The sequence below is a fragment of the Musca vetustissima genome, unplaced genomic scaffold, assembly GCF_032173495.1.
Source record: "Musca vetustissima isolate MV318-11 ecotype Yass unplaced genomic scaffold, APGP_CSIRO_Mvet_v1 utg36595, whole genome shotgun sequence".
NCBI lineage: Eukaryota > Metazoa > Arthropoda > Insecta > Diptera > Muscidae > Musca > Musca vetustissima.
Window position 1 is genome coordinate 241,019 of NW_026880470.1, and position 16,638 is coordinate 257,656.

Here is a 16,638-nt window from a genome sequence, read left to right on the forward strand (position 1 = left end):
GAATGTGGCTTTGTATTCGACGAGTAGGTGGAATATGTCGATGTATTTTGGTGGGTCTTTTCCAGAATTTTTCGCAGTGTGAAAATCTAGTCTATGGTGGATTTTCCAGGTGTGAAGTCGCATTGGTATGATCCAAAAATTTCATTGACCATTGGCTTCAATCGCTCACGCTGGATAGCACTTTATATTCGATTGATGCTCAGCTTCCAATCATTGGGCATGTATTCCTCTAGCCAAATTGTACTAATCAGCTGGTGCATGCTACTTACCAGAGATGGTTCGTCAGAAATAGTGACGTAAATGACATACATTTCCGAAATACGTCAAAAACGTCGGAAACCCACCAAAAACCATTAGGTTTTTGACAAAATAGCTATTTCCATTAATCAATTTCGAAATTACATAGGCTTTACTCAAATTCATATCAAATTTCAAAATTTTCTTCCCCAAAAAGTTTAAAATTTTTTATCAGTTCTAGTAAGGAATAGTCAGATATATTTAAAAATAATATATATATATTCTTGAAAATAACAGTATATTGTAATAATATTCAAATAAATGACGTTAACAACATTTATTACATTTTATACAGGTATATGACGTTTCGACCTTTTTGACAGTCGAAAAACTAAAAATTCGTCACATGGACCATCCCTGCTCCTTACCAGCATCTAACCTCCAGTCTTGAATAGTTCGGCTGGCAATCCATCGGCACCCGCTGCTATATTGTTCTACTTTGACCTCTTCTTGGCTAGGTGGTATCCATTCTACATATACTGTCATCTCTTATTGGTTTTGGTGTTTTACTCGTTGGTAAAATTTCCGGACTTCATTCTGATTCCTGTACATCTCGATTTACTCATGCTCGCGTTTTCTTGTTTTTATTTTCTCCTCTCTCCTTTTCACTCGATAATTCTCCAGTTTGTGGGTAGTGGGCAATTCTTTGCTATTGTGCTTCTATATTATTATCGGGAAAAGGAGTAACTTGAGCGGAATAGGCTTCTGCTATCCCTTGTGTTTACAGCTTTTCGACGTCAAGTTTCCGTCTTATGTTACATCGCACCTTTGTTGCTACATTAAGACCAAATCTTATTCGTCCAAATCTATATTCGCTCCTCGTATTGGTCGAATGTCCAATACACTGGATGTATGCCTTCCGTCTATCACAACATGGTCAATTTGATTTCTCGTTGCTTGATCAGGAGAAATCCTGGTACCATGATTTTTGCTGCCGCGAAGTTAATCAAATTCATGCCGTTGTCGAATGTTTCTTCATGGAGGCTGAATTTTCCGATGGTGGGACCAAAAATATTTTCGCTTCTCTAGCAGAATTTTAATGTCATGGGCAGGGCAGCGGTCATATGATGTTTCTAGGCGCTCGTAAACATAACACTATTTAATATGCTAAACAAAATATCGTGCAAATCGAACAAGATCTATGGTGCACCATTTACATAAAATCAGACGAATCTATATATGGGAGTTATAGCTAAATCTAAACCGATTTCAACAAAACTTCACGGACATCATCCTGTAATAATATCAGTACGATGACCCAATTTTTGTATAAATCGGGCATAAAATCGGACAAAATTATATATGGGAGCTATACCTAAATCTAAATCGATTTCCACAAAACTTCGTAGACATCATTCTGTGCCTAATTCAACACGATGTACAAAATCTTGTCTCAATCGGATAAACATTGGTAGTTTGGTGCACCAATTAGATAAAATCGGACCAAAATATATATGGAAGCTATATCTAAATCTGAACCGATTTTTCCCAATTTCAATAGAGTTCGTCCTTGGATATCTCTTATTAATCTAAAGTTCAAAATATTCACACAATTCGCAGAATTTTCCCATTATTAACAATGACGTCTAAAGTCATGTATATTTGAAGTCACGTGAGAGACCGCTCTTTTGTGGCTTTTATCTCGAAAGATAAAAACCGGAGGCCCTCAACCATTTTACCACTGATAGTACTTCTAAAGTTCTACAAAAAAAGTATTAAGGGAGAATTGTAAAAAATTAATTGTCTTTGATTTATTTAACATTTGATTTTGCCTCTGAAAGTCGTGTAAGTGACTGCGTAAGTGCCCATATGCACAAAGACCTTATACCCTGTACCACAGTGTGGTGAAGGGTATAAACACTATTTTGTTTCCTTTTGCACGTTAATTTTCATTCAATTATTTTGCTCTTGGTAATTTAATAAAAAACATTTTAAACCAATATCTTGCATTAATTGCAATTTTCAAATACTTGAATGGCCAACTGTATTCAGTTATTGTTTTGTCAAAAAATAATAATAAAACTGATAAATAGACAATTATTTAAAATTATATTAGGGATTCACACCTGCGCCAAATGCGGAAAAACAATTGTATGTGGTCTCAATGGAAAATAATATTTAAATTATTTTACGGTCGCAAATATTTAATAAATTTACAATACTTGGGCAAACCAAAAAAGTCCATTTTTTGTTACCCTAATGTACATATTTAAAAATATATGTATGTACATGCACATATGTATGTGCAATATGTAATAATGCCTTTCGAATCGACGCAACGTATGCATATTTATATTAGTATTATGCCATGAATACAAATCCTGCGTAAATCTCTTAATTAATTATTACAACTTTTACCACATTGGCATACAATTGTTGTTAAATGCTGCAGGCATCAGTTAATGGGATCAAATGTGAAGCTGCGGCATTCAATACAAAAACAGCAACAAAAAATTGCTTATTTCAAAAGACAATAATAGTTTAGGGGATTATGTTCGACATAAAAACATCACGATGCAAAATTAATTATATATGCATGTGCAAAACCAAATATAAGCTCAATAGATTTGAAAAACAAAACTATTGTTATCAATCTGTTTCAGTCAAATTATGCAGTTTAGGAACTCATAAAATTATACACCGATGTATCTTTTTTTAGAAAACTACTTGGTTTCCGTTAGACCAACTAGTCTATTTAAAATATAAAATAACAATATATTTAGCGGATTTCTTGAAACCGAAGATCGCTATGGTTAACCCTGGCTATGAGCACGGACTTTGAAGGTAGAAAAAGTTCTACACGTTTCTGCCAAATTCATCTTATCCGGATGATAATTGCGACTTGTTCTTTGTTAACAACTAAATTACAATTATACATTGCAGGTAAACAGACGGGCGATGATGCATAAATAGACTCAGAAAGTGATTCTATATATAGGAGGTGATGCAAATGTGGTATACCCATTTGTTTTTAGATTGCCAAATTTTTATTTTTTAACCGATTAAATTGAAATTTTACACTTAACATGCTACATGTGTTGTCTTTCCATGTATCAATTTGAAAATATATATATATATATATATATATTTAAGAGATATTTGAGAAAATATTTGATTTTCCATAAAAAGTGATTTTAAAAAAGTGCAGGTAATGTGGTATACCACATGATGTTAATGTGGTATAGTATAATTTTCACTTCCAATTGACAGCAAACTATAAAACATGTTTCAGTTATTCTAAAATTTTCAGTTTACAAAAAAGTGACTATACCACATTACCAACCTATACCACATTTGCATCACTTCCTATACAGTATGCAAAATTCATATTCGTACACCCACTACAAATTTACGAAGTATTCAATCCAAAAGGATATTTTTAAAATTTCACATAGATTTATTATTTTTACGTATGTTTGCCATATTAATTATTAAGCCACAATTATTAAGCCACTCATATTAGTTCAGAGGATCCAATGTCTGGAATCTAGCACAGTACGTTCGGGATCGTTATCTTGTTTAAAGAGATCCCCATTTTTTTATAGTCCTTTGCTGTCATGACACTTTCAAAAAAATTGAGTTTTTCAACTCCAGCTTAAGATAAACAGCCTAATATCATCACTGAGCCGCCACCATGCATGAATGTGGGAATAAGATAATAGCGAGATATGCTCGTATTATTGTCATATGTGCGTGCGTTGTTTTTTAGCCACAAATCATGAACTCATCCATAAAAACAACTCTTTTCCAGAAATTTTAGTTTTTTTTTTGGTTCTTTTTGGGAAAAGAATCCGTTTTTTTGCTTAACACCGTTATAACATGATTTTCTGACAGTTTTTAAATCAAATTTTTATACCCTCAGTCTTATGGATTATAAGGGTATATACACATTGATATGGCAAAAATGTGCCTCATCGAAATATTGGTTTAAAACCCCATGCTTCTTTGGACCAAATCTGTTTCAGACAATTTGGAGTCGATTTACAAATATCCGTCCGTCTGTATGGCTGGAATGCAAGGTAACACTTGATGGGAGTAACCGATTTCATCCGAACTTTGCAAAGTCCAAAGAGGGGACCCATTGGTCCACCCTCCCCCATAAATTGTCAAAATTTTTAATATTTGTAAATTTTAATATCAGGCGAATGGAATGTCCGATATGAACCAAACTTTGCACTACCTATTATCTTCATCAAGCCTACATCAAGTCCGAATATGGGTACCTCCCCCACAAATGGTAAAATTTTTCAATGATCCAATATTACGAGGGCAGTTCGGAAACTTCTTAGCCTAGCACAAAAAGCGCGGTATAAACAGAAAAAAATTATGTGTTTTTGGAAACGTCCATCTCAGCTATGAACACATGTTAAATTTTGTTTCGATCTGGCAACTCTTTCATTTCGCATCCGCAATTTTTTACAATGGGAAAATTAGAAAGGTTGATCGGGACAAGAAATTCATAATGATATGGTGAATGTATTAGGTGAAAGAGTTCCTTCATATGCAACAATAAAGCAGTAAGGAAAGTTCAAAAGTCGGACAGGGCCGACTATATATGATACCCTTCACCACCTTGGGTACATGCAAGACTTAATTAATATCTACAATATTCTGTAGATAAAACGGTCATATAATCTATGGAGGATCATTGAGATGGAATCGGGCGAAATTTAATGTGCTATCTAGATAGATATTTGAACCAATTTAAAAACCCCATACACATACCATTCTGACATCAATAAAAATTGCATGCCAAACGGACAGACTTCGATTGTTTGGTGTACCATTTTCATGAAATCGAGTAAAATTATGTATGGGAGCTATATATAAACACATGGATCTAATTGAGTAACCGTTGCGTACACCTTTTGTTTTTTGTAATCACTATATTCAATTTAATACCCTCTGCCAAATTTCGTGTAACCACCATTTACATAAAATCGAACGAAAATATATGTATGTAAAACCTATATCAAAATCTGAACCGATTTCAACAAACCTTATCACGCATCATTCCCTTTTCTCAATAGCATTCTCAAAATTTTACTCAATCAGACAAATATTGGGAGTTTGGTGTATCATTCACAAAAAATCGGACAAAACTATATATATGAGCTATATTTAAGTCTGAACCGATTAAAAAAACTTCGCAGACATCAGTCTGGATCTAATGCAATACTCTGTGGAAAATTTTGTCCCAATCGGATAAATATTGGGACTTAAGTGCATCATTCACAAAAAATTGGACGAAACTATATATGGGAGCTATATCTAAATCTCAACCAATTTTAACATAACTTCGAAGACATCAGTCTGCACCTAAATCAGTACTCTGTGCAACATTTTGTGCTAATCGGACAAATATTGGGAGTTTGGTGCATCATTCACATAAAAATATATGGGAGATATATCTAAATCTGAACCGATTCCAACAAAACTACGCACAAATAAGCATGGACCTGATTCAGTGCGCAGTGCGCTGTGCAAAATTTTGTCCCAATCGGACAAATATTGGGAGTTTGGTGCATCATTTACATAAAATCGGACGAAATATATCTAAATCTGAACCGATTTCCTCCAATTTCAATAGGACCAAATAAGTGAACTGTGCTAAATTTCATCCAAATCGGATCTTAAATGCGACCTGTGCTTTGTTAACAAAAATACATGGACGGACGGATGGACAGACGGACCTGCGTAAATTGAATCAGAAAGTGATTCTATGCATATTCTCAAAAGGAACCATGGGTCTATCACGATTCATTTTGCCTGTTACAAGGGTATACAAATTGGGTTGCTGAATTTAAACGTGGTCGTACAAGCATTGAAGATCAACCATAACAACAACAATTGTAGCCAAAGTGCATAATATGGTATTAAATAATCGACGAATAAAAGTGCGTGAAATTGCTAATATCATGGGAATCTCAAATGATCGGGTCGGGTGCATGAAGAACTACAGATGAAAACGTTTTCTGCAAGATGGGTGCCGATCAATAACGCAGAAGAATTTCTCAGGCGTGTTTGGATCCTTTTAAGCGAAATAAAATGGATTTTAAGCGGCGTTTTATAACTGTTGATGAGACATGGATGGAGACATGCACTATACTCCAGAGACAAAAGAACAATCCAAACAATGGACTGAAGCTGGAAAGGTGCCCCAAAGAAGGCAAAAACAATTCATTTGATTGGTAAGGTTATCGCAACGGTTTTTGCGACTTTTATTGATTGACTATCTGCAAAAGGGTAAAACAAAAACGTCCTGGCTTACAACACAAAAAAAAAAAAAAATAATTCTTCATCAAGACAACGCACCAGCGCACAAGAGTTTTTTAACAATGGCTAAAATCAACGAATCAAAGTACGAGTTGCTTGACCACCCACCTTATTTTCCTGATGTAGCTCCCAGTGGGTATTAAAGATTAGAACCAATTACTATTATAATGACATGCTGAATAATGGGGTACCGATATATGTTGATCAATATGTTAAATTTTCAGTAATAAACATTCTAGGAGTAATAGAGGATATTGCTAAATGGTCATAGTATTTTATTCTGACCAAGACGGAATGACAAATTTATTATATACTGGTATTAAAATTATATAAAAATGAAATAACTCTTTCCTACTTCTACTTTTTTTAACACACACAAATTATTTCATTCATTTCGATAGTAACCAAAAATAGAAATTAGCTTTTATATTTGAGGAACATCTTCATGCAGTTAGGTAACTTCATTGCCAGGGTAACTTACCCATCTCCACCTTTGGCGAGTTTACTATTCAACATTACTTTGTATATGCATATATATGTATCTAATTTATTTTATGAAACAAACATACATCAAAGGATTCACCGTATTTTTATTTATAATGCAAATGTAATGTACCACCGGAAAGCTACCATTAATATTTTTGGGAAATATTTTAAAAACATGTTTTAAATGAAACAAAATATAAGTATTTGAGGAAGGAAGTCAGTACGAAACACGTGCCATTCAATACAAAAAAAAAAACAACGCAACTATATGGCATATGAAGATGCTACTTTTCATAGAAAGAAAGAAATCCTATAATGTTTGCCGTTTTCTGTCTGTGGCCAAACCGAAATATTGTTAAAAAAAATATACCAAAACCATATTTTATATGGAATCAGGAAAATATTCTCATCGTTCAGGTTTTCTTTTTTTTTTTGTTGTGTTTCAGTAGTCAAAGACTATCTGTCAGTTGTTTGGTCGATTTGTTCCTCCTACGTACATATGTAGTTGTCGAGTATTCGTGTGATTGGTGTGTGTGTGTGTTTTTGCCAGCGTTTACTTCTTCAATAAATAAACACAGAATATATTGTAAATAATAAATAAAATACATTTTGAGGCAGAAAAATATCAAACACGAAACTTTTCGTTAGAAACTTTATTTTCGAACAAGCAAAAAAAAAAAAAAATAAAAAAATAAGGAACGAATTCCCTGTGGTACAATATTTGTTTAAAATTCTCACTCTGACTCAATGTTATGAATTTGGCAATGTTACGATATTAAACAATAGTTTCAAGCGAATTTAAGGTGACACGCTACTTTTAAATAGCAAATATTCTGGACTGATATGCTAAATTGTCGTCTCAATCATGGACGAAATAATTCTAAATTTATAATTCTAAAATTTGATGAAATTATATATGGGAACTATATATAAACTACATTGCATGAGGTGGAAACTACATTGCATGATGTGGTACACCACATTGAAAGCACCTTCGAGAAAAAAAACGTATACTTTAGCTGCATGGTTCTGTCCGTTCGTCCATGTATTTTTGTGAGCAAAGTACAGGTTGCAATCGGTCCGATTTTATGCACCAACTTGTCAAGGTTTGTCCGATTTAATGTAAATGGTGCACCAAACACCCAAAATTTTGCACAGCGTGCTGAATAAGGTCCAGATTAATGTTCGTAAAGTTTTGTTTAATCGTTTTAGATTTAGGTAAAGCTCCCCTATATAGCTTCGCCCGATTTTAGTAAATGGAGCACCAAACTTCTCCAAATTTTGTACAGCGTATTGAAATTGGATCAGATTGACGCACGTAAATTTTTATTGAAATCAGTTCAGATATAGATATATCACCCATATGTATTTTCGTCCGATTTTATCTAAATAGTGCACCAAACTCCCAAAAATTTGTCCAACTGAGAAAAAATTTTGCATAGCTTACTGAAATAGCTCCTGATGGATGTATGCGACGTTTTTTTCAGATATAGATAAAGCTCCAATATATATATAGTCGTACGATTTTATATAAATGGAGCACCAAGCTGTCAATGGTTGTCCGATTGAGACGCAATTTTGCATAGCAAATTGAAGTGAATGTGAAATGTTGCGTGTTATATTTTGTTGAAATCGATTCAGATTTATATATATATATATATTTTCGTCCGATTTTAAGCAAATGAAGTTTATGTTTTTATGTCTAGCATCAAATATTGCATTGCGTATTACATTGAAATCGGTTCAGGTTTTCATCCGATTTCATCTAAATGGTATACCAAATAACTAAAATTTGTCCGGATGGTTGCTCAAATACATTCAGATTTACATACAGCTCCTATACATAATTTTCTCGATTTTCTACAAATGGTACACAAAAGAACTCAAGTCTACCCAAAGATGATATCTCTGTCCTATATACAGGATATTGTACATATAATCATCTTTTTTATGTACCCAAAGTGGTGAATGGTATCATATAGACGGCCCCTGCCGACTTTTCATCTTTCCTTACTAGTTTTTATCTAAAATGTATACAAACCATATTCGTATGAAATTATAAAATTAAAAATGCAAAGTTTTGACCATTTGTGGGGGAGGTACCAGAAGGAGTGGACTGATTTTCTCCATCTTCGAACTTAAACTAAGTTTGAAAGTAATATTACGATGTGAAAAGCTTGGATGAAATCGGTTACTCCCTTTGAAAGTTATAGTGCGCACCAGCTCGCCTGTCAAACATATGACTCGAAATTGTCTGTAAAAACAGGTTGAGGAGATTTCTATCGATTTGTGACTGAGCCACTCATTTCACGGTCTTCGTGTCAAAGTAAAACTAGAAGCCTACAAAAGGAGGACTACGTCTCTAATGTATCATTTTTCCAAATTTTATCTGCATCTACCTTGAAATGATACTGACATTCTGAAGCTCTATTTTGAGTGTTTTTTTTTTAAATTTTACTTCTTGTTTTAATGCGCAATCACGAATTTCCGAAAATCGATTATATGATTTTTGTATTAAGAATCTGAGTAATTTGGTATATATTTTGTGTATGTAGTATGCACAGCTTCAGAGTAATATTGATCCAATGGTGAACATTTTCTGCCATCCAATTTCTAAAAAACTTTCTTATCGGGCCAAATTTTTAGATCTGTCAATTGAAAGAGTATGGGGGTATCCGCGACCAGTAAGGTTTTTTACGTTTCATATGAAATAAAATCTTCTTCGTGAAAATCCATCTAAAAGAACGAAGGGAACTGGCCTTCCAAAAGGAGCAAATATTAAAAATTTGTTACCAAATTGCAACGAATTTCGTTGAAAGCCGTAAGCATTAGTATTGGGGCTACCCAAAAAGTAGACCGATATTGATAATTTTTTGTTGAGCGATTTAGTATCAAAGGGAAATTCAAAATACAAACCATTTTGATTGTACGCTCCCTATATCACTCTAATATAATCAACATATATTACACATATATTACAAAACATTTAGGATGATACATCACTGATCGCTAAGTTCTTCAATTGATTTGGCACAAAATTTTGCATTTTTGGAAAAATCTTACCTTATATTAAAGCAATTGGAATAGATAATGTCGTTTAGATATTTATACCGAAAAAAGTCATTTGCTGTGCCAAACTGTTTAAAAAAAATCCCTAATGCAATATATTTCTTATATTATTTGACCTTTTTCAAATGTCGACCGACCATGCATTCCCAAAAAACTTATTGTAGCGTATTCACTCACATATGTTTCTCATAACGATAATCCGCACAGAGTTCATAAAGTTGCTTCACATATTTTTTTTTTGGTTTGGATATACTACATGCTACTGGCCGTATCACAAAACTAAAAAGCATTTTTCAAGTTTCTATTTTCCTGTTCATATTCTTTGTCTAACATCTATTCAGAACCCCAAAAGCGACTTGAGTTCCGTTTTCATATGGCTATATATGTGTGTGAGTGGGTTTATTTTGAATAGTATATTTCCTTTTTATTCTCTTTTTTTTGAATTTTTTGTTTTGCTATTTTTGCAATGTCCTTTAAGCATTTTCACATCAATTTAAGCAAATTTTCATTCAATTTCCATGTGAAATTTATGCAATCATTACTTTTACAATGAGTTGTTGTATTGATTTGTTGTCGTTGTTGCTGTTGCCTTAATGAAAAATATTTTTCCATTGTTGCCATTGTCGTTTCCTGGGTTTTTGTTGTTGTCGTCATTCTCATTTTGCCTTATTTGGCATTTTAAAATAGGATCCGTATAGTGAAACTGTATTGAATAATATTAACTTTATTGTGATCAGTTTAATTTAGACCATATCGTAGTCCAGTCCAGCAACATTTTATAAACAATCATCAGCAATTTAATCAAAATCTACCAAATCAGCAAAAATGTATGGCTATTGGTAAAATATGTTCAATGGTACACTCAACGAAGACTATCTGTTGTTGTATGAATTGTAGCAATATTACATTAAATTGTAGATTCTAGTTATATGTACTAGTAGTATCTAAAATGTAATGATTATAACCAATGACTTAAGTAATGTCTTAACAGAGCTTCTGTGGTTCCATATTAGAGATTTTGTAACATAGCTGAAGTCTAGGTTCACACCTTTAAAACTTGGGAAATATTATAACCGTTACAACTTCTGTGAAGCACATACTGACAGTTACGTGTGTTGCAGGTTCCAGCACTATACTACATCGAATAAGGTTGGGAAGTTTAGCTAAAACCTCCGATGTATGCTAGAACAGGCCGGATGTGAGATGTCTTCGAAACTACTGACGACAAGAAATACTAAATTGCCAACTTTTCCCGAAAATACCATTTATTTGCAATGGGGAAACTTCATGAACTAATATAGGCGATATACCAACAAGTGTACCAAGGTATAAAAAATTCAAATGTTCTGCAATTTCTAATGGGAAATTTTCCCCTTAACTCACCTTAACCTTAACCCAAAACGTGGACCGATATTTATAACGCGTGTCTAAAATCCGCAAAGCTATATGAGGCTATACCTCAAGGGAGACTAATTTGGAACCCAACATTTTCGTTTTTTATCTCGATACTTCGGTATCGTTATATAGTCGAGTTGTGCAAAATGAGAGGAGAGTAATAAAGAGAAGAGAACGTATTGATACTTCGGTATCGTTATATAGTCGAGGTGTGCAAAATGAGAGGAGAGTAAAAAAGAGAAGAGATCGCAGAGAACGAGCTTTTTGATACATGTAAACAAGGGCACCAGTTCCCATGCTTGCTCAGCATTATAATATAGTATTGTATCTCGATACTCTCTGAAGATAGTATGATTACAAAAAAATACAGACGGACGGAAATTACTAAATCATCATAGAATTGCATACTTTATAGAATACTAGCATAGGCCCGCTACGTCGTTAGCGGATCTAGTAATTAATATACATTCGGTTTAAGCATACATTTGAAAACATTTTTTATGAACTTGTATTTTTATTTCCTGAAAGTGTACTATTTTCTCGACGTTTTTTTAAACTTCTTTGTTCCTTTCGGTAATTTAATACTAATTGTAAAATATGTAGCACATTTTAGTACTTGTGCACCCTTATGGTACGAATTTGTAATATAAAAATTTCAGAAATTTAGCATTTCTCGTGTGTTAACTGTTACAAAATCCTAATTGGAAAAAATTGTCGGTATTTTTTATATATCCTCGACATGAAAATTCAGCACATTACTCATTACATCGGAAGTCGCTGCAGTAACATCATTGGAGAATCATTTGCATTTAAAAGTGCCACTAATTTAGTACTTGCTGTGTCCAGCGGCATATTTGCTCACTACATCGAAAGTTCAAACCAAAATTCACATAATTTTTCTCTGTAGTATAGATAGATGTGGGGTTGGAAACTATATTTCTTATAACTGTCAGTAATTTTTAGTAAAAATGAAATATTTAGTATTTTAAGTACATATGTCAAACAACCTTGTACCAAATTATATATCCACCCGTGCCGCCGTATACAATATTTTGCACATTTTAGAATTTATTTCCGGAAAATATTTATGCATAGAAGTTTATTGTTATAGTTCCAGATAAGTATTTAATATCAGGTTCCTATATTTATCCGTTCTACCGTACACAATATTTAGTACTTGTTAGTACAGTTTACTAACTTTTTGGCGTATTCCACTTTTTAAAATATACAAAACAACATACCGAATTTCAGAATTACACTTGCACCCCGTGCAATATTTTATGTTTTTGGTGCCGTTTAGTACTAATTTCCAATAAACCAAATACTAAGAGTTGGAAATTTGTGTACTCTAAATTTACATTTATATTTAATTAATTTTCGAAAAATATTTATTTATATCGCTCTATTTGTAATAGTTAAGCTACAGATTTTAATCTCTAACTTTTCCATTTTAATTTAATATTTTGTACCATTTTAGTACTACTTTTAAAAATTTAACTCTATGTAAGAGTTAAATATACGTACTATTTCTTCCGGATCCATTATACTACAGTATTTAGTACTAATTTAAAAATAAATGTATGCATATATGTAATAGAGTAAGCTACAAACTAGGTTTCATATTTCTATTTCTACCTGTTCCATTGTATTTTATTATTTAGTACTTCTTATCACCACATTAATACTAATTTCCAAAAAAAAAAAAAAAAAATATGCATAGTATTTTATTTGTAATAGTTAAAGCTATATGCGCACTTTCTCATTTCTATCTCTGTCAGTTATTTTGCAATATACTATCTATAATTTTTTAGTACATTTTGGTACTAATTTCCAAAAAATATGTTTTCCTATTATTCTATTTGTAATGCATTAAGTTACATACCAAATTTCAGATACTTATCCCTACCTGTTCCATCGTAGTAAAATATTTAGTACTTTTTACTACCTTTAGTACTAATTTCCAAAATTTGTTCACACATTCTGATTCGCTTATCATTGACAATGCTGTATACCAAATACCAAATTTTAGAGTTCTACTTTCAACCGTTGCGGTGTAATACAGTTTTAGTGCACTTTAGTACTCATTTTCAAAAAATATTTTGCATATTATTATATTTGTAATAACTTAAACTACGTACCAAGTTTCAGAATTGTATCTCTAACGGTTCCATTCAAATACATTATTTAGTACTTTTTAGTATCTTTAGTACTAAATTCCAAAACATGTCTACACATGCCGCTTCCCCTATTATTGTCAAAGCTGCATAACAAAATTTCTGAGTTCTACTTCCAACCGCTCCGGTGTAATACAGTTTTAGTACTTTTTAGTACCATTTTAGGACTAATTTTCAAAAAATATTTTTACAAGTCATTCAATTTGTATTAGGTTAATCTACATACCAAGTTTCAGATATGTATATCTACCTATTCCATTCAAATATAACATTTAGTACTTTTTAGTACCTCTTAGCACTAAATTCCAAAATTAAAGGGAATTTCCCTAAAATAGTGCTATTCACATTTGCTTTGACCAGTAAAAATTGTTTGTATGCGCTAAAGAGGAATTCACTTAAATCTTTAAGCTAGTGTTCGCAAACTATCGATACTATCGATGGTTTCAAACTTTTTTCTTTCATAAATACTTTTTTTGTGATATGAACATACTTCGCAAAAATTAAATTTGACAAAAAAATTTAAGTACATAAAATTTCAAATCGTGCTAAATAAAATAAAATCTTCTAAAAAAATTAAAAATAATCAATTTTCAAACTGTGTTATATGAAACCGTGTACAAGACCGTTTAGAAAAAGACTTAGGTGTATATAGATGAATTGACAATTTCAAGTACCAAATTACAGCCAAATCGATAAAAAAAACCAGTCCATGATCACCATGATCCGGATATTTAGGGGGTACTTATATACGGGGGCCACCCCAAAGAGTGATCTGATTTTGATCATTTTTAGTAGAGAGATTTCCTAACAAATGAGTATCAAAAATACCAAATTACTAACTACCTAAAGTAACGAATTTTGGAAGATAACATTATATAGACTTACATAAGTACTTAGATGGCTTGTGGCAGAACATTTGTTCCATAAGCCTTATTACGAAATGTTGTCTACTTTGTTGTGATATGAACATATTTTTATCGAATTTGTGGCCTTCCCCTTCAGTATAAACCAACGCCGTCGCTGCAGCTCGATACGTCTGACAATGGCGATATTCATCGTGGACGCAGATCGGCCCATAGATCTTTCGTTGAATTGTTCTCTCAAACACTACTACCAGACCCACTTTGTTAAACAGGCGGGAATGCCGAACGCAGACATGTTTTTAAACACCTCTGAACGGATAAGGCTGTCAAATGCGGGTTTATAGTCGAAGAAAATGTGGAATGTGTAGATGTATTTTTCGCATTTATTGCCTGATTGATATAAAATCGCATTTATTGCCCGATTGATAAAAAATAAATATAAAAATTTGGTACACACCATATTTTTGATCCTAGGACAAACAAATGATGAAAATGGGTCCAGATTTTTATACAGCTTCCGCATATTCCGGGAACACAGGGAACCAAGCAGCAGTAAGTGATAGAAATATCAAGAAATACGATGTAGGTGTATTTCCATATTTCATCTCAATGCATAATAGGTTTATTCATATTCGAATATTTTGTACACATCTAATAATTTTTTCCTTGAGTGTATATAATACACTCAGCATGAATACAAAACTATCCATATCCATTGAAAAAATAACTATTTTTTCGATTATTCGAAGTAAAATATAAAATGAATTAAGTTTTTATAAGCAGACAGTTTTTTTAAAGAGAGCACCTACCTACATATAACCGCACCCACACATTTCTATGCGCATACTGTATACGATTCAATATACCGATGGATGGAATATATTCTTGAATACAATTGAACGTATCCATACATATGTATGTATGTTCGTTTGTGTTTTTGCATCTGTATGTTTTGTTATCCACATACCGATGGTAGAGATTATGTTAGTTCTGGTGCTATTCGGTTTCCATGGTAGAATCCCACTACATTGGGTTTATTTTTGTATTCTTCTTTTTTGTTGTTTATGTGTGTGTAGTCTCCATAATATATGTATATGGTGGCCATAGACAATCGGAAAAAGGCACTCTTCTTTTGATACGGACCACCAGCAGCAGGCACATCCTTACACAGTCCAAGAAACGGGCAGACAGACACACACGCAACAAAACAATCAATGCCTTAGCAATACAATATGAACTTAAAATTGCATGGAGGATAGTTCCAAAGTTCAGAGAGTGGGTGGTAGATCTGGCCCTTCTTGCTTAACCAAAGACATTGAAATGTAAGAAATCTTCTGGCTTTACAAAGAGGCGTTCGCCCGTTCGTTGGTCTTTAGACTTTTTCCTTCGTCTTCTCGTTTCGTTTTTTGCGTCCTTTTTTAAGGATATTGTGCCATAGACGAAAAGATATGAACGGAACACCCTGAATAGGTTTTGAATTGAATCAATACAATAACACTAAGCATATATAGTCATCTTCATTCTCATCGTCGTCGTCGTCATCATCATCATCGGCGTTGTAGTCATCATCCATAGGATTTCACAGAGCCAAGAAGAGGGCTAAAAAAAGAATAACAAAACAAAATCAAAGGAACTTGATACAAAAACTGGGAGCCCCAACATAGACTGGTTATGTGTACGCACACACACACACATATAGAGATATATAGTCACTCACACACCTACATGGAGGTTTTTCCATTACTTTAATGGCGAACGGATGCAGTAAGTCTTCCACTTCTATGACTATATGGCACACTACACATATGAGCACGAATACAATGACGACGACAACGGCAACAGCAACGATGAGTACGAAGTAACAATCAACATGAGGAATAGCTACAACAGCCAAAGCGGCCGGATCAATGGCAAAAACAAGGAATTGTTGCTATTGCTGGATATTCGGTTGGCTGGCGGGCTGACTGGTTTGGGATACCGTGTAGTTGTTTGTAGTAGTGGCAGCAGTAGTAACAAGAAATGCTTACAACAGCATAACCAAGCTACATGACCTGTAAAAGAATAAAAAAGCCAAAATA

General features: G+C 33.2%; 1 protein-coding gene across 1 annotated transcript in view; it reads right to left on the reverse strand.

Moving 5' to 3' along the window:
* Window positions 1–16,133, reverse strand: part of LOC133326150 (protein charybde-like) — a 64,992-nt gene extending 48,859 nt beyond the window's left edge. The window contains exon 1 of the mRNA XM_061534829.1: window positions 16,051–16,133. Within this exon, the coding sequence (XP_061390813.1) occupies window positions 16,051–16,133 (83 nt within the window). The remainder of the gene's footprint in view (window positions 1–16,050) is intronic.
* Between the last annotated feature and the right edge of the window lie 505 nt (window positions 16,134–16,638).